This window comes from Gopherus flavomarginatus, chromosome 2, assembly GCF_025201925.1.
Source record: "Gopherus flavomarginatus isolate rGopFla2 chromosome 2, rGopFla2.mat.asm, whole genome shotgun sequence".
In the NCBI taxonomy this organism is placed as follows: Eukaryota; Metazoa; Chordata; order Testudines; family Testudinidae; genus Gopherus; species Gopherus flavomarginatus.
In genome coordinates this window covers 229,752,550-229,779,831 of record NC_066618.1, presented here as the reverse complement: position 1 = coordinate 229,779,831, position 27,282 = coordinate 229,752,550, and the positions used below count along the sequence as shown (strand labels likewise).

Sequence of the window (27,282 nt, the reverse complement as noted above, 5' to 3'; positions counted from 1 at the left end):
TCTCATTAGATGTCAAGCGATGCCTAGTCTTCTATCTGGATAGGACTAAGCTGTTTCGGGCTTTGCCTTGCCTATTTGTACATATGCAAATCATATGAAAAAGCAAGCAGTCTTTTCACAGACTCTCTAAATGGATAAGATCCTGTACCAAGACTGCATATGAAACAACTTCAGCTATGCCTCCTCAATAGGTGCAAGCTCATTCTAAGAGAGCACAAGCTACGCCAGTAGAGTTCCTGAGTGACATCACAACATTGGACATATACAGGGCTGTCATATGGTTGTCCATACATACATTTATGAACCATTATGTCATCACCGCATCTTCCAGGGTGGATGCAGGTTTTGGTAGGGAGGTCTTGCAAGCCTTGTTTAGGTAGACTGAGCCCAACCTCCCAGGGTTCTGCCTGTAAGTCACCTAAGTGAAATTCACAGCTGCATCTACTCAAAGAAGAAATGGCTACCTACTGTAACTATGGTTCTTCAAGATGTGGTGCAGATGTGTATTCCATGACCCACCCACCATGCCCTCTGCATCAGAGTCTAGTCTCTGGGCATTTGAAGCGAAGAAGCTGGGGCGGGAGGCAGGGCTGTGCCACTTCATATAGCTAAGGGAGGGGCTATGGCCATGAGGCACAAGCATTACTCCTCTATGGGTACTGCTAGGCAATATTATCTGGGCATGCACACACCTAAGTGGAATATACGTCTATATCACATCTCAAAGAATCACAGTTTCAGTAAGTAACCAGTTAATATACAGGTTGGCCACTTTATTTTTGGACCCAGAAGTTTGCCTATTTTTATCTGAATGTGAGGTAAAGAAGCTTCAAGGATAAAGTCTTCAGTCTTGCAAATCTGAACAGCAGGAGAGATTTATTCTGTCCACAAATAGTGGATCTTAAAAGTGAATGGGTGGAGTGGGGTCCTGGCCACATGCAGTTCCATCGATTTGGTACAGTGTTGCAGATTCACTCAGGAAAAACTATTATCATCACTAATGGTACAGTAAGATACCACTATAGTGTGACAAATGACTTATCAAGGAAAAAGGATGGCTATTTTAGTTTGTGATAAGACTGACCGACACGCTACTAAAATATGAATTCCTGGAATAAATAAAGGGATGGCAGCCTCATATTTAGTCAAGAAAACCAAAAGCCTGTAGTAAGAGAGAAACTAAATATAGGTAGTGCTGTCTTCTGCCTGTTAGGAGCCGAATGCCCTCAATTCCTACTGGGAGTTCTCCATCTTGCAGGAACTGTCCGTGTACAAGTTAATTTTTAACTTGTTCTTATGACATCTTCCAGGAACCAAATGTCCCAAAGCTCTGTAGTGATCATCTTTATATAGTTATTCTATTTTAGTGGGCCTGGACCTTAAATGCAAAACTGGATATTCTGTCAGGTCACTAACAGCTATTGAGATTTCTCATAGTAAATAAGAACCTCATTGACCGATAGATTTGAACCCACCTTACTCTCCTTCATTGCACCTTTCTGTCCTCTCTATTCTAGAGGAATAATTTTAATATGGCAGTGTATAGCAACTCAGAGAGCCATGGGTGAAAGTAGCCCAATGTTATAACTACCTGCAGTTGGTGGTTATTGTTGTTTAGCATTAGTATGTAATGCCTTTAATGGGCAAAGCATATAAAGATCTGGTGGCTTAATAAGCTTTCTGCAGTTGCCAGAATCTCATTCTTGACAATACTACTAAACATGGCCATAATCATTCTGATAGAAAGAGACCCTGCACTAAATCACATCTATCTCTACTGCTTATGAACAATTTCCCTTTTTGTTTCTTGAGGTTAAAGCACAAAATTAGAACTCAGATCTCCTGGCTCCTGAATTCCTACCTCTATCCTAACTTGCTTTGTGTGACACTGGCCATGTCACTCAATGTCTCTGTGTCTCAGTTTCTCTGCCGTAAAATTGGGATGATAATACTTCCATGTCTGAGCCATGTTTTTCTACATTTGAGCGAGAATTGATTTTAATGCAAGGAAGCAAAATTAGGAACTTAACATTGCAGACTAAGTTCATTTAAATTTGCCTTACTGGGCCAAAATTTATAGATTTAGTCTGACTCTAGTATAACACAGGCCATAGAACCGAGCCAGTAATTTCTGCATCAAGACCATAACATCTTTTGGAGCTAGAGCATCTCTTAGTCTGTACACACATCCTATGGCTAGGGCCCTACCAAATTCATGGCCGCGAAAAATGTGTTACAGACCGTGAAATCTGGTGGTCTCCTGTGAAATCTGGTTTTTTGTGTGCTTTTATCCTATACCATACAGATTTCATGGGGGAAATCAGCATTTCTCAAACTGGGGGTCCTGACCCAAATGGGAGTTGCAAGGGGGTTGGATGGTTATTTTAGGAGGGTCCCATTATTACCGTTCGTCTGCGCTGCCTTCAGAGCAGGCAGCTGGAGAGCGGCGGCTGTTGGCCAGGTGCCTAGCTCTGCAGACAGCGCCCTGCCAGCAGCAGCAGCACACAAGTAAAGGTGGCAATACCATACCAGGCCACCCTTACTTCTGTGCTGCTGCCTTCAGAACTGGGCGGCTGGAGAGTGGTGGCTGCTGACTGAGGGTCCAGCTCTGCGGGCAGCAGCACAGAAATAAGGGTGGCAATACTATACTGTGCCATCCTTACTTCTGCGCTGCTGCTGGTGGCAGTTCCGCATTCAGAGCTGGAATCCTAGCCAGCAGCTGCCACTCTCCAGCTGCCCAGCTCTGAAGGCAGGGCCACCAGCAGCAGCAGTGCAGAAGTAAGGGTAGCAGTACTGCAACACCCCCTACAATAATCTTGTGGACCACCCCGCCACCTCCACACACAACTCCTTTTTGGGTCAAGACCTCTACAACTACAACATCATGATATTTCAGATTTAAATAGGTGAAATCATGAAATTTATGATTTTTAAAAACCTATGACCATGAAATTGACCAAAATGGACCCTGAATTTGGTATGGCCCTATCTATGGTGCTGCAGCTGTGCCACTGTAATGCCACAGTGTAGGCATTTCCTACATCGATGGAAGAGGTTTTTCCATCAATATAGTTAATCCACCTTTCCAAGAGGTAGTAGCTAGGTCAACAGAAAAATTCTTTCGTCAACCTTAAGAATCTTCTTGCTTCACCAGTGATGCCAACCTAAATGTTCCATTTTCCCCAAAACCATCTCCAAGCGTTTTCAGTATAGCTCCTCATGCATAGAGGCCAGTATTTTCAGACTTGGATGCCTGAAGTTGATCCATAGACTTACCAGGAACTGCAGGTGCTTAGTACCTCTGAAAAATCAATGTCCTCTTTGTTTTGTTCCAGTCTAAAACCCTCCTAATGACTCACTTTTTCTACAGTGCCCAGAAGACATGACTTAGCAATAATAATTTTTACATGCTAGTCGTTCCCTAGTCTGTGCCTCCCAGTGTGTCTTGTCTTCTCTGTATTATTTAGGGCTTTTCTACACTTACCGGGATATCAGTGAGCAGTGATTGATGCATCAGTGGTTGATTTAGCGGGTCTAGTGAAGACCCGCTAAATCTAACACAGATCATTCTCCCATCAACTCCTGTACTCCTCTGCATCAAGAAGAATAAGGGGAGTTGACGGGAGAACATCTCTCACTGATATTGCGTAGGTGGACCCTGCAGTAAGTAGACCTAAGCTACGTCGATTTGAGTTACACTTTTCCCATTAGTGTAGACAAGGGCCAGGCCTTAGAATGTAAGGGTTTTTTTGGTGCTGGAACTGGACTGTTCTGTCTTGTACAACATCAAACACAGGAGTGGTGCTTTAGTAACAAGGAAATTGTTACCATGATGTGCGTGCAGCCTAGAGCAGTGCTAAGAAAAGAATTACATACCTTTTTATTTAAAGTGCCATCTTAGGCCCTCCCGTCACACACACCCAGCTGATGCTGGTATATAGAACTCTTTTTACATCCTTAATTATTTCAGTGGAAAACCCACAAGAATTGGAGCTGAAAACTGTATCCAGAATTGCAATATAGCCATCTTTTTCCTGTTGTTCTAAACTTGTATTATTACCCCAAGTGCTATGCTGTTTCTTGTCCTGATCACTGGCCATCACTCACCCCTGTAGGTTTGAGTTGAGACACCAAAAGACATACCATGAGCAGCTGCAACAACAGCACCAACAAAAGCAGCAGGCATTGGAAGCTCGATTCCCAGTGCCATGCTGTGCCTGTGTGGAACTTGGTGTCTCCTGGGCCACAGACATCTGCCGTTTGCGCATTTCCATCCGCTCCGATCCCATGGGCTGCAAAAACCAAAATAAGGGGAAAAAATTAATCTCTGCACAAAAGACTCACTGGGTATCATTTAAGGCCAGATTTTCAAAAGAACTCAGAATCTGATGGCTCCTGCTGTTCTCCTTGGAAGCTGCTGGGAAAATCCACCTCTTTGTTGAGGTTCTGTGACAAAGTGTAAAGGCACTCCAGAATGTAAGGGGTTAATAGATTCCTTCTTATAACAACTGATTTGGGTGGAAAGTGGAAGTGGGTTCAAAGAAGGTTATCATGGGGGTCGTTTATGTTCCCTCTTCTCTCAGCTAGCTGTAGCTGGAAAGCTCCCAGTGGTTATTTTCCAGTAGTGTTGCTAATTCGTTGTGCTTTTGACTTTTGTTTTTGGAAATAATGCCACCTCTAAGGAAAAAAAGGTGAAGTGACCTATAGTTTAGACTTTGATTCTTCCTCCTTTCCCAGCTGGTGATCTCTGCACTGGCTTAGAGGTGTGTAAATGGGAGATGAACTTTTTTTTAAGAATTTGGGCTCCATAGTCAGTGTTGAAAAAGTTGGAAAATCTGTTCCTTAGACCACCGAAAAGGGGAAAGGCTAGGATCTGACTGACTGTCATGGGTCTGACTCCGTGTTCCTTTAACACAGCTTTTCTTTCAAGCAAAAGTCAAAGTCTTCGTGATGTGGGGAGGAAATTACTTTCCTGCTGAGGAGATATAGACATGGGCCAGGCAACATTAAGATTTAAGCAGTCTATTCCCATAACCATAGACCACATGTGATAGTTCATAGTGGGGACAGCATGGGATGCCTCTAGATTGTTCTAGGAAAACTGCTTGGTTCCCTAAGCCTGCAAAGAAGTCTGTACATATGCAATTTTAAACTTGTGACTAGTCCGTCTGGAGTCACTGCAGTTTCTCATGTAAGTATGTAACTTTCTGTGAGCCCTCTCTGTAAGCTTGAACTTATGGTTGGCAGAATTGCGTGTGTGTGTGTGTGTGTGTGTGTGTGTGTGTGTGTGTGTTCCCTGTGAATGACTTGCTGCCTATTGACCTATACCCTACAAGTTGACTTCATTACATGGATAAAATATCAAATCCTAAAGGGACAAATGCACTTTACTTCATTATGATTTTAGATGAATTTTGGATACTTAGCTATTCTTCCTCCTGTGAAAAGTGATACTTTTTGGTATTGTTCATTGTAGGTTGCTAAAACCATCAAAATTGCAGAGGAGTTTAAATACCATTAATAGTGGCAGATTTTGGGGAGTTGATCATTGTGATTCAATAACTGGTATGAGATGTTATCTGATGAGCTGGAGAACATCATGTTAAAATCATCTCTCTGTGTTCAGATATATTTATGCAGGACTATAGTGGCAAGAAAGGTGCTCAATCCATATGCAGCAGGCATTGCTACAAAAACCACAAAATCATGTATGTAAAAAAGTGCAGGTTATTCCAACTCAATGCAGTATTAATTCATGATCAATGCTTTTTTTTGATGTTCCTTTTACTGATGCTATTATATAGGTTAGCGTTTTTTTTTTGTTTTGTTTTGGCTAGAACCCATCTCCTTGTCCAAGGGAAAATGTGTATGTCATGCACAGCAGCAGAGGCACCTATTTTGTCGGTTAACATCAGACCAGCAGAGCTAAGATATTTTTTTCATGTCTTAGCTCATATATAATAGGGAGAAAACACACAGAATGATGCCCCATTATGGATCTGCTCCCTTTGACAACCAGTCCATAAATGACCAAAAATCTAAAACATAAGCAAGAATATTACTTCCCAAAATACCAGCTTGATAATTTTAAAATATGAAAGAATAAATATGAAAAGGAAAATACATCTGTACATTCTTATTTCTTTATTGCTTAGATTTCAAGTTCATTACAGTAGAAGGAAATACTGAATATTTTCAGCTTTCTTCTCAGTACCTACTTTTGAAAAACAAAGCATGTTTGTGCTTACAATAAAAAGTAATTATAAACAAAACATTACAGGAGACAATAGTATATCTGACGTATTCCCAGCTCCTGGTAGGGAGTAATCATTTTCTTATTATCAATTAGAAAAGTTTAATTTCTAATTGGAATCAAATGAGTGCTATTTATATAATTCATCCAGCTTTGTTTAGTAGATGTTTTATGCGGCTTCTGTGCACATAAATACCTCTAACCCACTTTACAACTGAATTGATATATGATCTGATTAGGAGAGCTAGTCTTCTGTTTTGTTTTTTGTGTTTGGAGGGGGAAGGGCATAGGAGAAAGAGGTGAATAAGTCAATGTACCTATTCACCCACCGCAAATATCTCCTATTTCAAAGAATCCTTATTTGGATCTATTTATAAAATTATAATTTTAGATTTTTACTATTTTAGATTTATTATCCTTTCAGATTAATTTATTTTGCAAGATATTCTCTGGTATACTTCAGTGTGAGGGAAGAGCATGTAAGCATCTCTGTAGCAAATGCCTCCTCACACCTCCCCCCAATAGTGTTTTGTTTATAATGTAGCTTGTGAAGTGCTCACTCTAACAAAGGATTTTTGGAAGCTGTAGAGCTTTATGAATGTAAAGCCAATATTCATCGTATGTGATTTATATCCCAGTTTATAGTTTATGAAGGGTTGAGGAGGAAAAAAATAAAGGTACAATATGGCATCTCATTTAAGCTCTACGCTTCATTAGCAGATGTACACACTGAAACATTAGATTCCCCTTTAAATATGAAGTAATTTTCTTGCTCAGAGTTAAATGATTTTTGTAAATATTTCTAAATGACAACACACATTTTTAAGATGGCACAAAAATGTTTAAAAAGTATACGGAGACCAAAAGTAGAAGTTCCTGCAAGAACGTAGCTATTGGTTTAAAGATGACTAGTCCAAAGCAGTTACTTTGCTTTAAGGAAAGTCCAATGAATAGTGCACCTGCAGCTCTTTTGGGAATCCACAGCAGTTGTGTGCATGCAAATGACAAGATGATTGGGTCTCTTAATATTTTTAACACCACTTTGGTTTTAGAAATGAACTGAACTGTAATAAAGCAGGTGGCATTATACATCACTTCATTCACGCTTACTTTAGTCACTAAAGCATTCTAAATACAAACAGATCTCTTAAATCAAAGCTGTCTTTCATAGTCACATTTCTGAGCAGATCCTCACTGTAAAACAAAATGCCTACTTCTCCATTATCGCAATATTATTATTAGTCTGTGTTATAGTAGTGCTTAGAGGCTTAAACTGAGATTGGGCCCCGTTATGCTTAGGGCTATACAAACACAGTAAAAGACCATCTCTGCCCCCCAAAGACCTTACAATCTACAGTCCGGGAGGGAGGCTGAAGGGGAAACCAAGGCAGAGAGAGATGATGTGACTTGTCCAAAGAGACACAGCAAGTAAATGGGAGAGCTAGGAATAGACTCCAGGAAGGAAATCCTGGCTCCATTAGTCAATGGAAGTTTTATGATTGATTTCAATGGCGCCAGGATTTCACTTTATTTTCTGGACCATGCTGATTCTGACTAATATCACAGTGACAATCTGACCATTTTGAGATAGAGCAATAGTTTGATTCCAAGCCACATCAATCTCAGAATGCCTGGATCAGGTCTGCGGCCATTTGCAGTATTGTTTTCAGAGGAAAGTTGATTTTGTATAGGGTCTCAGCTATCATGATGATAGGGCCAAGATAGATATATCAGTTGTTCCACCAAGTATTGTATGTAGGAATCTACAAAAGAAAGTTAAACTTTATATTCTATGTGTAAATGTCAACGTTAGCAATGGGCCAGAGACACAATCTTACATATGGACACCTTACGTTTTGAAGAACTTTGACTCTGAATCTGAATGCAGAAGCTCAAACCTATCTTTAATCTGATTTAGTAGCATTTTACACCCAGTTTACACTGGAGTAAATGACCACACAAAGTGCAAGGCATAGGAGAATCAGGTCCTTCATTTCTTCTTCAAACTCAGCTGTTCTTTTAAATCAGCAGAGCAGAGATCTCACTTTAGGGAGGGGAAAAAAATGTGTGCTCCACAATATTCCTCCTTCAAAGCTCAATCAGCCATATAACATGTATAAGTCTTTCAGGTCAAACAAATGCTGTTAGCTCCTCAGCTGACTCTGATAGAGCTGTTCTGACTTACACCAACTGAGAATCTGACTCACTTGTGCTAAAGGATCACTAATGTGATTACTGAGAGATGTGATATCTATTACTGAGAGGGCAGCCTTAGTGAATGACCTTATTTACAAGCAGTTATCACTTTTTGAAAGAGTTACACTTTGGGTTGAAAATCATGCCAAAAGTGCAGAGCTGGAATGTTGTTTTAAAATTCCCTTTGGTCTTTTTTAGTCTATTCAAGGGGTGGGTAGCTCTCTTGGAGGCAATTCTCAGTTCCAACCTGGCTTTTTGGCAGGATAAAACATAAATGGGGTAAAATAGTCCCTGGTGATGTGATGTAGAGCTGGTAGACTGCTTCCCCCTCCCTCATCCTCAGCATGGCCAGGGGCGAGGGTGTGTAGCAAGAGTTCACTGCATTCCATTTATTTTCTGTTGCAGCAGTCTAAATTAGAGCAGCCTTGAGGCTGCTCTAGCATGCTGGGGACAGAATCACTCTCTGGATAGCCCTCAATACAGATTTTAAGGTGAGAAGGGACAGTTATGCTCATCTAGTCTAGTGTAATAGAATAGAAGCCATAGAATTTCACTCAATGATTCCTACATCTAACTTGTAATTAAACTAGAGCATTGTTGAAGCCACAGCTGACCGTCCAAGTTTCTGTACTGAGCATAACTCCGACAGAATGGAGACTTGGACACAAGTGTTTGAAAATCACATAGTGTGCATACACAGAACAATCTTTTATAATTTTGTAGCCAGGTATGGTGATATGCTATATTGCTGGGTGAATGTACCTCTTTCAAGTTTAGCAGCTGAGATTAATTAAAACTGATTGAGAACAGCTGAATTTAAGAAAGGGCCACCAAAATAAATGCAATATTGTGGCTGATATTTTCTACAACCATAAATTAGGAAATAAGTTTTTAAAGGAATGTCAGTTCAAATACTGTTCTGAGATATTTTCCTTCACTGCTGATGTAACAGTTGTCTTCAATTGCTCCAACAACTTTTCATGTAAGTGACCAAGTTGACCAATTCTTCCAATTCACGCATCTAAGGATGTGGCTGGTAGATTTTCACCATTCAAAGATGTGACATGACTCCTGATAATTACCACAGGGACTTTACAGGGATGGTAGGGGGGAGAGTTTTTTACACTGCAGTTCATATGCTGTGGCACTTGATTAGGCTTTCATCACAGGTATGTAGAGTGAAAGCCTGGTCCCAGTGAACTCAATGGCAAAATTCCTACTGACTTTAATTGAGTCAGGAGTTCACGTCTAGACTGAAAATACATGTCTTGTGTGTGCAAGAGAAAGTTACCATGTACCTACAGGATCAACAAGAGGGAAGTTTCCTTGAAGATGACCTGCAAAAGCTGCTCCCTAACAGCCAACAGTATTACATTCACCATGGTGCTGTTCACATACACAATAATTTCAACCAGGAGATCAGGGTCCTAACTACTTGGCTCACACTCCTTTGGCCTTGATGTTTCTCTGGCAGTTTTTTGCAAGACATATCAGTACCCAGTGCCAGTGTGACTAACTTTAATTTAAAAAATAAATTTTCACCATTTATCCAGCCAATGCAAGGACAGTATTACCTTTCCTAGGGCCCCACATTTGCTGTAGGGAAAAATCCTTTAAAGGAAGTTTCAGGAAGGCTGGGAAATCCATGGCTCTAATGGGGATGACAGGGGACATTGGCATTCCAGAGCCAGTACAAAAGCAAAGTGCTGCTACATGGATGGTCTGCATCAGATCCCGTAAGATCGATGCAGAACCCGTAGGCTCTGGGGACCCATAGCTACCCACAGAGGAACAATTAAACAATCTGGGAGTGCCTAAGCACAGAGAATTTCAGTGTTTTCCTCCCCATAACCCCCCTCCGTTGGCTTCACCATAGGAATGGGTGATTTGACCCAGGCCTATAAAAACAGTTTCTATGATAGAATGACTGGACAGAATGCCTGGCTGGAGGAAGATTTTTGAACACTGTCTAGAATTAATGTTTATATTCTTTGTTTTCAGATATATTTTCATTATATGTTCCGATTACAAGTTACACATCTACCACTTGGAGCCAGTTCATATTTTAACTTCAGTAAACTAAGATGCTCTAGACAATATGGAAAGTTTGTGTTTCCTGCTGTTAAATCATGCAGTTTTGTTATATTTGTGTGTAACGCTGCAGCTGCTAATTAGGGTATGAGTGAGATAATGTTGACTGAATTATGCAGTTGGTGCGAAAGGGTTTAAGTTTATCAGCAGATAAGCTACTGTATATGATCTTTTAATCAGTGATGAGACTAGCAGTAGATATTAATCAGGAGGAATTATTCATTTGTGATCCTGTTGCTACAGTACACAGAATCAATGGCTGGTATTTTGTAAAGGTTATTTTTCCACAAGGGTATTTGGAGGGGAAAAATAATTTGGGCAATGGGCCCAATTCTGCTCTCATTGAGGTCAATGGAAACTTTGCCACTGACTTCTGGATGGATTGGGCCCTAATACTTATTTTCCAACCTCAGATCTTCTGAACAATGAAAAATTTCAATTAGAAATTGCATTTTGTGGAAATTGTTGTCTTTGAATAGTTTATAAAAAAATTGACAATACATACAAGTAGCAACATATGCAATCTCAACATGAGCTAAAACAGGGGTTCTCAGACTTTTGTACTGGTGACCTTATACATTAAAAACACTTTTTAATATATTTAACACCATTATAAATGCTGGAGGCAAAGCAGGGTGTGGGGTGGAGGCTGACAGCCAGCGACCCCCATGTAATAACCTCGCGATCCCCTGAGGGGTCCCGACCCCCAGTTTGAGAACCCCGATCTAAAATAATCTAGAGATGAAAGGGGAATGTTGTGGAATAGAGAATTCATAGTGTTTTGCATTGTTCAGGAAGTGTTTCCACTCTAGCAATGTGTGACTCTACCCTGTGAATTTCATGCATTTCCCTAAGTGGGGAAAGCAGCAGGAAACATCACCTCTACACCCATAACAGTTTCTAGAGTCTGCCCAATGACTTTCTTGCCCTGCAGCACTGTGAAAATGCCAATTTTGTCTGTGTAAAAGTGTTTACAGGAAAGCTAAAAATGTTTTAAAATGAAATTCTATCAAAATTCAGCACTATGACCAAGATTAAGAGCTTGTGATGACTGATGGACTTTGAAAACGTTATAGCTCTCAGAGGGAACGTACACATTTGTTTGCTAGAGGTGTAAAGAGTTAAACCCTGGTGATCAGCATACAAACGAAATGAATGGATTATATGCCAAGGAAAATTACCATGTGCATAAGAAGTGCAGAGCAGAGAGACTGAGTGCAGAATTCTCATGCCTGATTTCCAATAGTGTGAAATAACCTGTGCTCATCTTGGCTACAACTGCTTTTGTGGGTGATCGAGAGGAGAAGGGGTGCTCCTTCCCTTCACAGGGTCTGGGACTTATGGACTAGCATTCTACACACTGGATATGTCCCTATCCATGTCTCTAAATTGCTTGTTACTCCTTTCATATTGTAGCATTCCAAGTCAGAGCTCTGTTTTGCAGGGTGCAGTGGAGGTGTAGGAAACTCACACAAACTATCACCTGCCATAGAAGGCTTCTCAGCGTTTGGTCTCTTAGCTAGAGGCTTTGGAGCCTGTCACCAGAAGATCATCTTTTCAGATCAGGTTAGTGACCAAAACTAGGTACTGAGTGCAATCCATTGATTGGTAAGTGATTTATATGAAATGAGTTGGTCTCCATTCATTGCTTGGTCAATGGGGAGAACACATCACAAAAACTGACATCAGGTTTGGTGACAGGCTTGCAGACAAGGGTGCAAATTAGCAGAGATGCTAAAGCCAGAATGGCCTTGAAATTAGAATCTTTCTCCCTGGAGACAATGGTGGAACCTGATGCTGCCCCTGCCACCAATGCAGTGCTTGCTCTGTAGCTCAAATGAACGTCAGCCTTCAGAGCATGTCAATCCAGCACCATTTTCAAACATCACATTCACATACAAACATTCAGCAAACAGCCCCTTCTCTACAGAGCAGATTTGGATTTACCATAGACATTGCTGTAGCACTCAATTATCACTGGATTGGAACATTTTGTTTGACCAGCTCTTGTTTTTATGCTCAACGAAACTGAGCATAAACTGTTTTTAGCTCTATGGCCTAATCCAGCAAAGTGCTCAAGCACATGCTGAAGTTTAAGAATGTGAATAATCCCACTCATGGTCTTTAAATTTAAACATGTGCTTAAGAGCCTTGCTGTATATGGGTCTAAATGTGCAGCTCTCAGTAATGATGTTACATTTCATTGGCCTTGGTTTATTCCCTTCCATCTATCCCTAGGGCCGGATTAACTCTCCCATGGGCCCAGGGCTATTACATTTTGTGAGGCCCCTGTGTACAAGTCTTTTTCCTGGGAGGGAGTTTGGTGCAGGAGGGGGCTGGGGCAGGGGGTTGGGGTGTAGAAGAGGGTGCAGGGTCTGGGAGGGAGTTTGGGTGCAGGAGGGGGATTCTGATCTGGGGTAAAGGATTGGGGTAGAGGAGGGAGTATGAGGTGTAGGCTCTGGCGCTTACCACAGGTGGCTCCCAGCCCACAGCACAGCAGGGTGCTCAGGCAGGCTGTCTGCATGCCATGGCCCCAAGCTGCTCCCAGAAGTGTCTGCGGCCTGCTGCTAGCACCTCTCTGCCTGCCCCCTGTGGGGAGGGGGACAGCATCTCCATGAGCTGCACGTGCCCACAAGCGATGCCCCCATAGCTCCCATTAGCTGGGAACCGGCCAATGGGAGCTGTGGGGATGGTGCTGGGGGTGGAGACAGCACACAAAGCTGCCTCCCTGCCCACCAGTCAGGGGCCACTGAGACGTGCTAGCAGCCGGCCACTTCCGGGAGTGGCGTGGGGCCACGGCATGCAGGCATCCTGTCTCAGTGCCCTGTTGCACTGGCCTGGAGATCGCTGCCGGTGATTTATTTTTGCAGCCCCCTCCTTGAGCCAGGGCCCTGGGATGCAGCCCCTAAAGTCCCTGCCTTAATCCGATCCTGACTCTATCCCAAACAAATCCTAATAAAAATACCTCACAACCTTGTGCCAAGTTTTTGCTGTTAGATAATGTATGAACAATACCAGTAAAACAAATGCTATAAGTGCCCTCCATTGAGCAGAATGATCAAAGTGCCTTCCATTGAGCAACAAGCATGGAAATCAATTGTATTATTGCAGACGTGACGAATCCCAACAAAGCAAGGAGCATTAACATGCACTAATATTGCTCCCCTCCAGCCCAGCTTAGCTCAGAATGACCACTCCCGCACTCTGGCTACCGAGAATGTGTAGATTCCACAGGTGGCAAAAGGGGCAGAGAGGAAGCCAGGCACAAATCTTCCTCCTCTCCTGGCTGCCTCTCTTCATACATCTGCACAAATGAGAGCTTAAATTTGGCCCACAGCCCAGCCAGTCTGGTTGCTATACTCTGTGTTACGTGTCAGATCCAGGTTTGAGTTATGAGCTCTGATTCATTGAACCAGTTGGAACTGAGGTGCTAGAGGCAAGTCCTCAGCCCTCTGTGTGCAGGGGGTCAGTAATGGAGTTGCACTGCTGAACAGTCAATTTGGGAACTTTGAAGACTTCCTCATTTTTAAGCAGGAATGGCCTTGAGCTTTGGGACATGAGAGAGAGAGAGAATGTAAGGGTGGTGGATGCATCTTAAATGCTACAGCTTGGATACATAGGACATGTTCCTAAGAAAATAACATTTACATACATCCTTATGCACCTGGTCCTGTCAAAGGATGGATCACACATAACCTGACAGAAGACTATTTCTTAGTCAGTTTTCTATTGAAATTGGAAAGAATCAGTAATCAACACTTGCTGGATTCTTGCTCAGACAAAAGTCATACAATGAAGTTAGCAGATGAATAAACCACATTCATTCTTCCTTAAATATCAGAGCAACTGTGACTCCCTCAGCTAAAATATTCTGGCTACTTATTCCCAGGTGCATGCTCTGAAAACAGCAATCAGTAAATACAGCTTTCTGTGACATAAGCACACCAAGAATAATAATTCATTTGAGAATCAGAGACTTGTTAGAGCTAAAAGGAGAGATGTTCATCTACAAGGGTTACACCTGATATTACTTATTATTAATAGCTGCTTTTACATGTATCTAGTCCTGGTTAATAGCAATGTTGTCTTTTTTTTTTTTCTGACTGATGAAGTACAACGTGTCCATCAACATGAAAAAAGGTGTTTTTCTTCATCAATATTTGTATCCTGCATGATTAAAGTAAAACCCACCCTATGTTTCATACATGAAATATTAACAATGATAACACTTGCTTGTGGGCCAAATCTTCAGCTGGTGGCAAGCAATGAAGCTTCACTGAAAGTCAGTGATGCTATGGTGATTTACACCTCCTAGGCACTGGGTCAGATCCTTGTGCTAACGCTGCAAATAAAAGTGAATTCTCTCATAGGCCAGACTTAATACAAAAAGTTGTTAAACTGAGGAATTATGAATTCTTTCTTGTCTTATTGCCTCTTGTGATCCACAGACTTGGACTCTTTCTTTGACATTCATTTAGCTGTTTTATAAAATCCCCTTATTTTGTCTGAACATTTTCCTTGTTATTTGGACACAGTCATCTCAAGGGAAGTTCTGTGAGAAAAGTAATAGAATACCAATTTCTACATTTTTCCTCAGGTCATCTCCACAGGGTTAACGTGGCGACATTGCCTCAACTCCCCTGTCCCAATTCTCCCTAGTCCCTGCCCTATTCTCCCACACAGATCTCCAAACCAGTGGAGAGCTGTCAGAAAATTCTGAAAGAAGGAGGGAATGGTGTAGCAAAGATGGATGAGACTTCCTTCCATAGGAGAGGGGGTGATCCATACCTTGCACTTGGATCTGTAGGGCAGTATTCCTCACTCCAAAGTTTGTTCATGTTTTTAAAGTTAACAGATTTGGTGAGGATGGACAGATGACAGGGAAGATGTCACAAAGTCAATGGGAGTATTGTGTAAGACCTACAGGGTAAAATGTAAACAAGCCCTACAGAACTATTCCTGGAATCCACCAAATCTTCCCTTGCATATAATCCCTTTGGGGAATACTGCAAATAACAGAATGATGTTCTGTGCTAGTAAGTTACAGAATGAAATGCAACACAACAGCAGCACTCTCTTCACAGTGACATTGAACACCAAACAGCTGTAAACCCATATTAACTGTACACTTAAACTGGCTTTACAGTTGCTTTGCATCAACAAAGCAACACAGAACAGCTGGAGAGTGCCTGTGAATCTGGGCCCACTTCTGAAAAATATGGAAAACGATCAAACACTATATTAACACTTTTCTTTTGAGGATGGAAGGATGATTACTACACAGTCAGGATGGAATATGCCTCAAAAAGAGTTTCAGGGTAATAAGACCTGTAAGACTTTCTTTGGAAGAAAGTAAAGTAACCTGAAAAGAATAGATCTTCTCATTCTGCAGTTTGTTAAGGGCAACAGGAAACTCAATTTTCTGAGGGTGTTGGTTACTGTTTGACAGAATAGGTTACCCTTCGCTAAATGGAAGTTTACATGCTGAACAATCAAATAGATACAGCCCAACAAAATAATTCTGAAAATAAAAGGGGAAAACTAGTCTATTTAATGTAGGTTCTCATGCCGTGCTCGTCACCATAATGTCTGAGTGCCTTCCAGCAGTGCATTAAGAGATGTGACTAACAACTGTCACATGTTGTTTGCTCTCTCATCCGCTCCCCAGGGGGAGAAGTGTGTGCAGTGGAGTCTTGTTTTGGAAGTGGTGTTTTTTCCTCCCAATATACATGTTGCTATGTATTTATGGTAGAGAAGGCAAGGTCAAAGAAATGTGCCTTGCACTGGAGCGGAAGGTGGTGAGGTTTGGGATGGCCCTTAGTTCCTTGGGGCGTTCATTCCACAGTCTCGAACTGTCCCCCTACCTCCCAAGAAAGCCTTGTCTCCTATCCTTACTGCAGAGAGTTCACTCCTCTGGCACAATGTAAGATGTCAACCACAGTCTTCATCCTGGAGTTTTTGGCAGTCTTTGAGGTATCCTGGGCCCAGTTCATAGAATGTCTTGAGGATAAGGACCAAGACCTTGAACTTGATTTGACACTCCCTGGGAAACCAGTGTAGAGAATGGAGGACAGGCCTGGAGTGCTTGTGGTAGCATATGCTGCTAAGAAGATGTGCTGTAGTATTTTGTACTAGTTGGAGTTTCCTAAATGCTTAAGCAGCAAAGAATCCTGTGGCACCTTATTGACTAACAGATGTTTTGGAGCATGAGCTTTCATGGGTGAATACCCACTTCGTCAGATGCATGTAGTGGAAATTCCAGGGGCAGGTATATATATATGCAGGCAAGCTAGAGATAATCAGGTAGTTCAACCAGGGAGGATGAGGCCCTGTTCTAGCAGTTGAGGTGTGAAAACCAAGGGAGGAGAAACTGGTTTTGTAGTTGGCAAGCCATTCACAGTCTTTGTTTAATCCTAAGCTGATGGTGTCAAATTTGCAGATGAACTGAAGCTTAGCAGTTTCTCTTTGAAGTCTGGTCCTGAAGTTTTTTTGCTGCAGGATGGCCAGCTTAAGATCTGCTATAGTGTGGCCAGGGAGGTTGAAGTGTTCTCCTACAGGTTTTTGTATATTGCCATTCCTAATATCTTATTTGTGTCCGTTTATCCTTTTCCATAGTGACTGTCCAGTTTGGCCGATGTACATAGCAGAGGGGCATTGCTGGCATATGATGGCGTATATTACATTGGTGGATATGCAGGTGAATGAACCAGTGATGGTGTGGCTGATCTGGTTAGGTCCTGTGATGGTGTCGCTGGTGTAGAAATGTGGGCAGAGTTGGCATCAAGGTTTGTTGCATGGATTGGTTCCTGAGCTACAGTTCCTATGGTGTGGTGTGCAGTTACTAGTGAGAATATGTTTCAGGTTGGCAGGTTGCCTGTGGGCGAGGACTAGCCTGCCACCCAAGGCCTGTAAAAGTGTGAGATCATTGTCCAGGATGGGATCAGCCACACCATCACTGGTTCATTCACCTGCATGTCCACCAATGTAATATACGCCATCATATGTCAGCGATGCCCCTCTGCTATGTACATCGGCCAAACTGGACAGTCACTACGGAAAAGGATAAACGGACACAAATCAGATATTAGGAATGGCAATATACAAAAACGTGTAGGAGAACACTTCAACCTCCCTGGCCACACTATAGCAGACCTTAAGGTGGCCATCCTGCAGCAAAAAAACTTCAGGACCAGACTTCAAAGAGAAACTGCTGAGATTCAGTTCATCTGCAAATTTGACACCATCAGCTCAGGATTAAGCAAAGACTGTGAATGGCTTGCCAATTACAAAACCAGTTTCTCCTCCCTTGGTTTTCACACCTCAACTGCTAGAACAGGGCCTCATCCTCCCTGATTGAACTACCTGATTATCTCTAGCTTGCCTGCATATATATACCTGCCCCTGGAAATTTCCACTACATGCATCTGATGAAGTGGGTATTCACCCATGAAAGCTCATGCTCCAAAACATCTGTTAGTCTATAAGGCGTCACAGGATTCTTTGCTGCTTTTACAGATCCAGACTAACAAGGCTACCCCTCTGATACTTGACTATGCTTAAGGCTTGCTGCCCAGATATATCACATTGCTGTAATCCAGCTGAGAAGCGACAAAGGTGTGGGGCCAGATCATCGTCCGCCAGGATGGGACAAAGGCTCCTGGACTGCTGGAGAGGATAGAAAGCCCTACTCACTGATGATGCCACATGAAAGCTTAGCATCAGCAAGAAATCCAATAGTATTCCTAAATGATGGACCAAATTGACCAATTGTGGAGATATACCTTTCAGCAAAGGAGACTGCATCATGGCTGAAAACTCTTCCAAATGCTTTGTTCTGTCGACCAGCATCACCTTTATCTTTCTTGGGTTCAGCTTCAGCCAGCTGTTCTTCATCCAAACAATTAGCTTTGAAATGTCAAGGCAAATACTCTAAACATCTTGATGTTTAAGCTCAATAACAAAACAAATATCTATATTCAATTTTACGAATATAAACAATCAAAATAGTTATCATTTAATTCAGCATGTTATGTTTGCTTAGAGGGATTGGATCACTCAGGCAATTGATAATGGGCTCATTATCCATTTACCTTCTAGCTTTCTAATTCAAATCCAATATAGGTTGGGCATGACCAAAAATTTTTACTATCTGATGGCTGTTCAATAGCCAATGGGAAATGAATTTGGTAATCCAGTTCATTCTGGTAGAGAAGTGTCCACATCACAAACCCTAACCTCTAATTAGCCAGTCTTAGCCCTGAGAGGTCAGAGCTCAGGTTGGGGCTGACGTAGATTGAGTGGCAGAATGGAGAAGCTTGTGCTTCCAATGCCATGGACCAAGATTTTCAAAAGCAAGAGCCCAATGTTAGGCTCCTAAAATCCATATTTAGGCAAGGAAGTAAATGGCTGGAATTGCTAACATGTGGCACCAATTCCTAATGCTTCCCTTTCTAGATGCTCAGTACTGTTGAATAATCAGGCCACTTTGGATCTGAACCAAAGCCCATAGAAAGACTTCCATTGATTTCAATTGGCCGGAGAACATGCTTTTGGTGCCTAAATAATGATTTTGGAAGCTAGCTATTTTTGAACATCTTGGTTATAGTTTGCTTGCTTTGTAGAAAAGTGGAAGATTTTAGTTTCCAGTCCTGTTAATCTGGCACTTTCCCAATTTAAAAAAAGGCCTACTCAGTTATGAAAAAATGTCCCCAAAAAGCAATGAACCAGATACAACAGATGCTTCTTAGTATCAACATATTGGTGCCCTTTTGTTATGTTGCTCCTAAGCGGCTGTTGGTGTTATGGGACGTGTCATCTGACCAAAGACTTATGAAGAGCTAATGGTGTTTTGGAAGGGGTGGAGCAGTCATGTTGAGGGGGGAGAGTTGAGGGGTGTGTGTACCCCAAGTCTGGGGGAAATGGGGCAGGGGAGCCCCCAGTCAGCAAAACAGCCTAGCAAGCCCAGTACTGGGGACAGGCTGAGGATGTTCCCACTGGCAGCTTCATGCTCCACCTTGATGATGGATGGCTGGCTGGGGAGGACACCTCGCGCAATCTACAATGGAGCGAGAGTGGCTCCTAACATGGACAGTGGAAACAGGAGGGGAGAAGGAGACAGGTCAGTGCCCTGGAGATGAGGGTTCCCCATCCCCCCACAGCAAAACAACACACCCATACTCCACCACTAGCTACCAAGACAGATGGGATAGCTCAGTGCATGGAAGGGGGTCCCCAATACTCTGTACTGCAAAATAGCAACCCACCCCACTCCTCTGCCTGAAAGCCAGACGCTCAGGAAGGGAGAAGGAAAGTTTGCACCTGTGCCTTTGCTACTCCCCTGACACCAGCTTCCCCCTCCCCCAAAATCCCTCTCTTCCAGACCCTCCCCCCAACACATGCTCTCCACCCAGACTCTGTCAGGCAGGGCGAGTGGACGGGGCAGCGTGCCCTGGAGTTGTGCTAAAGGGCTGGGGTCAGGTGCGGAGTGGAAAGATGTAGTTTGGTGGGGCAATGCCCCTACATTTCCCCCCCCCCAATCTCCGCCCCTGTATGTGATGTTACAATGCCACAAATGTTGCACTTAAGCGAAGGTTATGTTGTTGTTATCAAGTGGACAATGCACAGCAGGGAAGGTTCTCAAGGGAAACGGTCCTTTTACGTGGTGGTTGCTCTTACAAGGTGTTCTGCAAACAAGTGTCTACTGTATAAAGAAACATCATCTGATATATCCATGTTTCCTATCAAGATAGGTAGTGTGTGTAACATGTACAAATGCAACTAACAATAATCAACTGCTGGCTGCTCATTGTTACTAAAAATCAGTCAAGGGTTAAAATGAGTCAAATACATATCTGAAAATAATGGAAAGCTTAAATGTATGCCCTAGCAATATGAACCTCTCTCTACCCTTATGCATGCCTGTATGACACTCAGATTATGTGGCATTTCTATGTTTAACCTTTTGGACATAAATGAGTACAAAGATCAGGGATGAAAGTTGTATCTTTGGCTAAAAGCTGCTTAAATGATGTTTAGTTGAGAGAGTTATTACATTTATAGTATTTCTAATCTCTGTAGCAGGAATGTGAGCTCCCTATACCACCCAAAGGAGGAATACATGCAGTATAAATAGTCAGAGGTCAGATTTTTAAAATCAAAATTGCACTGAAAAAAAATGATTGAGGCTTTTATATTACATAATCCTTCCCTTGTTTCATATTGCAACAAAATGGAATTTTCTCAGCTAGCCACAATGCAAAGATGTTGTACAGTTACTGAAGCACAAGTACAATATTCCTCCCCCGCTCTTTCCCTAATTATGCAGTTCCTTGAACTCTGATTGGTTCTGGGGATCTGATTTGCATTATTGTATGATTGTTTTATAATAATTATACAGTATGTGAGTTCTCTGCATTGTGTGTGTCTAATAATGGCTGACAGCCAATCAGAGCGCATAGATTTCCATAATCACAGTACAGTCACTTTTCAGTCATTATACTGGGCCTGATCCAAAGCCTATCAAGACAATGAAAAACCTCCCATTGACTTCAATGGGCTTTGGATCAGACCCACTATGAATATTTTGTTAATCACTCTACTGTCATTCACTATTTTTATTCATAGTCTTTTCTATGGTGCCCATCAATGAGTTAGAAGAAAGTGATTCTGTGATTCCTTACCATTGTCACAAAAAAGTTATGAGTGAGTGTAAGTTCAAGGTAAATCTTGCTTTCAAAAGCCTTGTTTTATATACTTGCAATATGAGAGTGTTTAAGGCTGGAACATATTCTCACTGAAGTCAGGGTAAGATTGTAATTGATCATAATGAGAACAGGACTGGGCCCTTAGAAAGCTTGACATTGACTCCACTTCCTCTCCATTGATTAATGTGACAAATAAGCTTTCTGCATCAAAAAGGGCAATGTTTTAAATTGAGAGTAGTTATCATTTATGTTAATAAACACACACCTTGAGTCACTTTGATGAACTAGAGTTGGGAAGAACTTGGGATGTCTGTTCCTGTACCACTGTACACGGCAGTGATAATTAGGTGGCCTGAGGTGGTGGGAATGGAAGAAAACAAGATCAGCTTTCTGTATAGATGATATTAGCAGCCACCTAGGATGCTTCATCAAAGAGGGTGTTGGAATAGAATTGGATCAGTGACCAATAGAAGATCAGTGAGTGTGATTACAAAAGAAAGTAGTCTCCCTCTATGTGGGATTCAGGGGAAACTCAGAAGTATTATATAAAATGATTTATAGATGGAGAGAAACTAGGTTGGTTGCCTTCATCTGTGGCTTATTTTTTCAGAGTAGCAGCCCCTGCAAAGAGCTCTGTTCATCTATACAGATTAAAACATTGCTTTACATTTCAAAGAGAACACTTAGAAATGCAACACACCCACACAGTAACAGGGAACTGTACACAACTCATTTCACTTACAGTTTAGGATCTGATCCTGCAAGGGTCTGTGATACGCTTTCATTACAGGAGGCATTCAGCACCTTGCATGATCATAAGGGTTGGAAGGGACCTCAGGAGATTATCTAGTCCAACCCTCTGCTCAAGGCAGGACCAATCCCCAAATGGCCCCCTTAAGGATTGAACTCACAACCCTGGGGTTTAGCAGGCCAGTGCTCAAACCACTGAGCTCTCTCTCCCAACCTGACATCCTCATAACAATCCTCACACCAAAACCGTCCTCTACATAAAACCTGCCGTTCTTTCTAAAGAAACAGGTTTTTTCTCCATGTCTCAGTGTTTCTTTTTTGAGAGGATGCCCCACACATACTGCACCAATTTTGTGTAAAATCAAAACTTCTCTCTGGGCTTCCACTGTTGCATGAGACCTCAGTGAAAGTATGTAATTCTAACACACATAACCTTGGCATTTATGTGCCAGTTCAGCTAGAATGTATAGAAATTATGATAGCCTTTGGCAATAGAATCTTAAATATATTGTGCATACAGAAAAAATAACATACATAGATATACCCATGGATAAGGTAGGTGATAAATATCTGTGACCTGTTTCTCCTTTAATATTAAGGATACTTTAGACTGTTCTGGCAGTGCAATGGGGCTTTAGAGTAATTTCATAATTTACTCTCACTTCAATGTCCCTTCACAATGCCAGATGAGTGTCAATCATGGTCAGCCCCCTATTATACACCACAGGGCAGATCCTCAGCTGGTCATAGCTCCATTGACTTATCTCATGTGACAACTGGAGTTGACTTTAATGGAGCTCTGACAATTTACAGTAGCTGAGGATCTACCGTAGGACATGTAAAACAGCAAGGAACCAATAACCCCAAATACAGAGAATATAGAAATTTGCCAATTCTACTACTTCTGGCTTTCATATCCAATGAAAACATTTGCCTCAATTTTTTTTAATACAGTTGGCTAAAATATGTTCATTCAGCTTGATATTTTACAAGCCACTTTACTATACAAACGATGGAACTCTTGCGCATAGTGGATTACTACTCAACTTGATATACTCTGCTGACTCCCATCATACCATATCCTCTGAGCGCACAGTCACATCATGCTTAGTTATGAATGGCCTCCAAAAAATCCCATTCTACTGTACTATGAACTGACTCATTTCACACAGAGGCTTTGACAGCTCATACTGGGTATTGGAATCACATGGTGCTGTTTTAGTCAATGAGTCATATATTGTACTAGGTGCTTGGATATGACTCACTGAACTGTGTTAGGAACTGACTGACACTGCACTGGTCTGAAAGCTGGTTTGCATCATGGTGACTCATCTTGTAGTGCATTAAATACTGATTCACACAGCATTCCCTATTAGACCCGACCATTGCAATCCACTTCAGATTGTACCATACTGGAATCTGACCACACTGAAAAATTCCTGCATATATATAGCTACACTGGACACAGAAAAACTGAGTCTAATCTTGCTTGTACAGGTGAAACACGGGAGTAATATCACTGAAGTCCACTAAGTTACCAGTGTAAACCTGATGTGAGATCAGAATCAGGTCCAGATTTGCTGTTTGTGTAATATAAGAAAATAAATCAAGTGATAGCTTGTGGACTTCATACAAACAAATGGCAGGTAACTCTTCAAAGAGTTCAAAATCCAGTCCCTAAATAGAAATTTAGGGTCCACCAATCCTTGGATAGATATTTTGATAACTGTGACTTTGCTTATCCACTAGTACTACCATATTTCAGCCATAATTCCCAGAAGCACTGCTTCCAGAGGATAAAATTTCCTTAGTGCCTGAAAGATTGGTGTGAATTTTCAGAAGCATCTGGTGATTTTTTGGCTGTTTCAATTTTTGGCTGTTCATCTTGAGATATCTTAAAGAGGCTTGATTTTCAGATGTGCTGAGCATTCCATGCTCTGAAAATTAGAGTCCATTTAATGTGTTTCAAGTTGGACAGCCAAAAACGGAGGCACCCAAAATCATTAGTTATTTCTGAAAATTTAGACCATTTGCTTCAAGAGTATGTGTGTGTGAAATAACATTTCTGAAGTGAAACCACAGACTTAGGAAAAAGTACTGCTTCTATGCATAATGATTTCAAATGCAGGTGGTAATATGCATATAGATATTGATATCGGTAAGCAGAATCAAGGATAAATAAGGTTGCCCATATCTTATTTCTGTAGTATGTTATAATAGTTGAGGGTAGTGTAGCTATATGGTTTTCATCAAATCATTCAGGAGGCTTGAACATACTTTTCAGTTGGGATTTCATTCTGAGTTTAGAAACACACCCTCATTCTTCATTTTAAATTGACTCCCATCATAACATATTGGTGGTGCGTTGTACTGTGAACTGGCTTCCATCATACTGTATAGTAATAATGTAGTTTATTGACACTAGCAGCATTTAGCCCTATTGATTCCTGAAGCCAGTGGTAGTGTGTTGTGGATACAATGGGTACAGAAAAGTGAGTGGTATGCAAGTAGCCTAAATGTCTTTTGTAGAAATGACCATCTAGCATACACGTTTGTTATGTATTTTTTGCAACAACAAAAATGAAATAATGGGTGACTGTATAGATGAAATGACCTCTATATTAAATTACTGTAATTTCTACTGGCTTGTGCAAAGATAATCATATTTAACTTCTGCAGTTGTCTAATTTTCATTACCCATTCCCCTCTGTTTAATGCCATAGAAATGACCGATCTCAGGAAAAGGTCTTTTTTCTTGCCCACAGAATATATACCTCATTTAAAGGGTCTGTGATGGTGGAATCATGGGAACACTTGTTCGCCCTGAAACAAATGTTGACTTTATTACTTGATTGTTTTGTGACATCCCTAGTAAGAACTGCGTTAGTCTGGGGCTCAGGCAGTGGGTGGGCACGTAGGTAATGGGCCAGTCCTGCTGTCCTTCCGGGGCAGAGATCCTAGTGACTTTCACTGAACTCCGTGGGACTGTTGCTGGAGAGAGGAGGCTAAGGACGCTCTGGGCTTTGTAGGACTCTCTAGGTGTAATTCAACCAGTTCCCTCATTCCTAGAAAACTCAAGGAAAAAGAGCACCGGGGGGGGCCCCTGCCCCCCCTTACCTCAGCTACAGACACGGGGTTTAGTAGATCGTCCGGGAGCCTCCTCCCCTGGCTGCTTTGCAGAGCCAAACGGCGCCGCCTGGCGCTCCGCACCAAGAGGAGCGCACTGGCAGGCAAAGGCTGCGGTGGCGGTGCGGGGCTGCCCTGGCTCGGCGGCTTCCAGCTCCGCGCCGGAACGGCGGGCGGGCAAAGCGCCAGACGGAGCAAGCACCGCGCCCGCCCCGGGGCTCGCCTCTCTCCGAGCGCGCGCCGGGGGCGCAGCCCCTCCCTGCAGGCGGGCGGGCGGGGCTCGCTCCGGCGCCTCTGAGGGGCACCGCGGCTGCGCTCTCGGAGTCTCCTTTGCCGCGCTCTGGGTCCCCCCAGGGGCACCCCCGCCTCCCGCAGCCGGCGGGACCATCCCCTCTCCAGGGCTGCGCCACAGGGGGGGTTTCCTTGCACTCCCGGCGCTGGGAGCAGCCGAGGCGGCCCCTGGACAGGCAGCGCCTGCACTAGGCAGGAGCCTTCCCAGGTCCCGCTGCCCTCGCAGCAAGCGGGCTCCGGGGTGCAGCGGGTCCCTGCTCCCCAGCGGCTCCCTGCCCGCCGCCGAGGAAGGGCTGCCCACAGAAGGCGCCTTGCGCCCCTCGCCCGTGGAAAGCGGCCGAGTGACCCCCCACCCGCCTCCCCGCAGCGAACTTGCAGCCCGCCGCCCAGGGCACGGCGCTACGGGCTCCGCGCCACAGGCCAGCCACTGCCCCTGGCCCTCACACTCCGGCCAGTGCAGCCACCCACCGCCGCCTGCACAGGCTGAAGCGAGCTCCCCTTGCCCGCCAGGTCTAGCCCCACGAACCAGGGCAGCCCTGGCTTCCATGCTGGCCGCCAGCCCCCTTCCCCCGGCCCCCGCCGCCCGCGTGAGATCACACCTGAGCCAGCGCCGCACCTGTGCTCTGCGTGTAAACACCCCCGGATCCCCCTCTGCCTGCCAGGGACAATGCAACGATCTGCCGCAGCGAGGGATCCTGCCTTTACACCGAAGGAGGCTTCCCAGGCACGCAATGGAAGAAACGCCTGGAAACCCCCCAAACTTCAATGTGGGGGGTGATCCAAAGAGACACCCTCCCTCCCCCGTGTTTAGGGACAGCGAGTGCCATCCAGAAGCGCCTCTCGGTCTCCCAGACCAGGAAACAGTCGATTGTTATTCTCATGCCCCAAAATACACTTTGCAAACCCAGCCAGGCAAAGCCAAAGCCCCGTACGCCTCCCACGTGCCGAGCCGCTGGGCCGTCCAGGCTCAGCACTGTAGGGCTGGAGAGTACTTACAATTTCACCATCAGTCCCGGGAGCCAGATGGAAATCTTTGCCTTGATCACATCCGTTAGCAGTGGGCTACTCACCCAGAGACAGCAGCTCGCCAGCCATGCGCATGCGTCCCGAGCTTTTATAGGATGCTTATTTTACTGTATATTCCACTGGCTTGATCTCCCCCCCCCCCCACGTCTTCAATCACCACCAGAATGCCCGGGATATGCGTCCGGCCGGCCTTCCCGAGCTCTTGTTATGGGTAGGGAAGAGCAACAGCCCAGGACAGGAAGGAGGAAGGGACTAGACCGAAGTAAATGAGAAATGAACCGTGAATGCCAAGTCTCTACCTCGCTCAGTTCCCGCACAACACCTTGCCTTGGGAGGCGACCTTTCCCTTCCCCTAAACCCAGTCAGTTCCCAGATGGTAACACACGCATGTTTGTGTGAATCTCAGGCAGTTTACATCTGGGGCCACATCTGCAGCAAACATATTGTGTCAACAAACTGGGGAGGGAAAGGCGTGGAGAGTTCCATGGATCCAACTTCTGTTCCTCCCCGGGGAGGAGATATTCTGGGATAAACAAGCGGGTGTATTGGGGACAGGAGGGAGGGGCTGCATAGGGACGAGAAGGTTGTGTGGTCGATGTTTGGGTCTCATTTTAGTAGGCTCCCTTAAATCTGGATCATCTTTACATGCATCCCACGAAGTGGGTATTGACCCACGAAAGCTCATGCTCCAAAACTTCTGTTAGTCTACAAGGTGCCACAGGACTCTTTGCTGCTTTTATATGGGTAGGGATTGGGCTTCAAGGTAATTGCAGGGACGTGTTTCCCCCTTATCTGGTTTCCTTGTTGTATGGCAAAACGCCTCTACTCGAATAAATTACGGCGTAG

The 27,282-nt window shown here is 43.4% G+C and overlaps 1 protein-coding gene across 1 annotated transcript in view; it reads right to left on the bottom strand.

Annotated features, from left to right (window-relative positions):
• Positions 1-26,486, bottom strand: part of RGS20 (regulator of G protein signaling 20) — a 34,565-nt gene extending 8,079 nt beyond the window's left edge. Inside the window, exons 1-2 of the mRNA XM_050938942.1 lie at positions 26,407-26,486; positions 4,144-4,292 (exon numbers count right to left, since the gene is read on the bottom strand). Of these exons, the coding sequence (XP_050794899.1) occupies positions 4,144-4,289 (146 nt within the window). The 5' untranslated portion in view covers positions 4,290-4,292; positions 26,407-26,486. The remainder of the gene's footprint in view (positions 1-4,143; positions 4,293-26,406) is intronic.
• Positions 26,487-27,282: the final 796 nt, after the last annotated feature.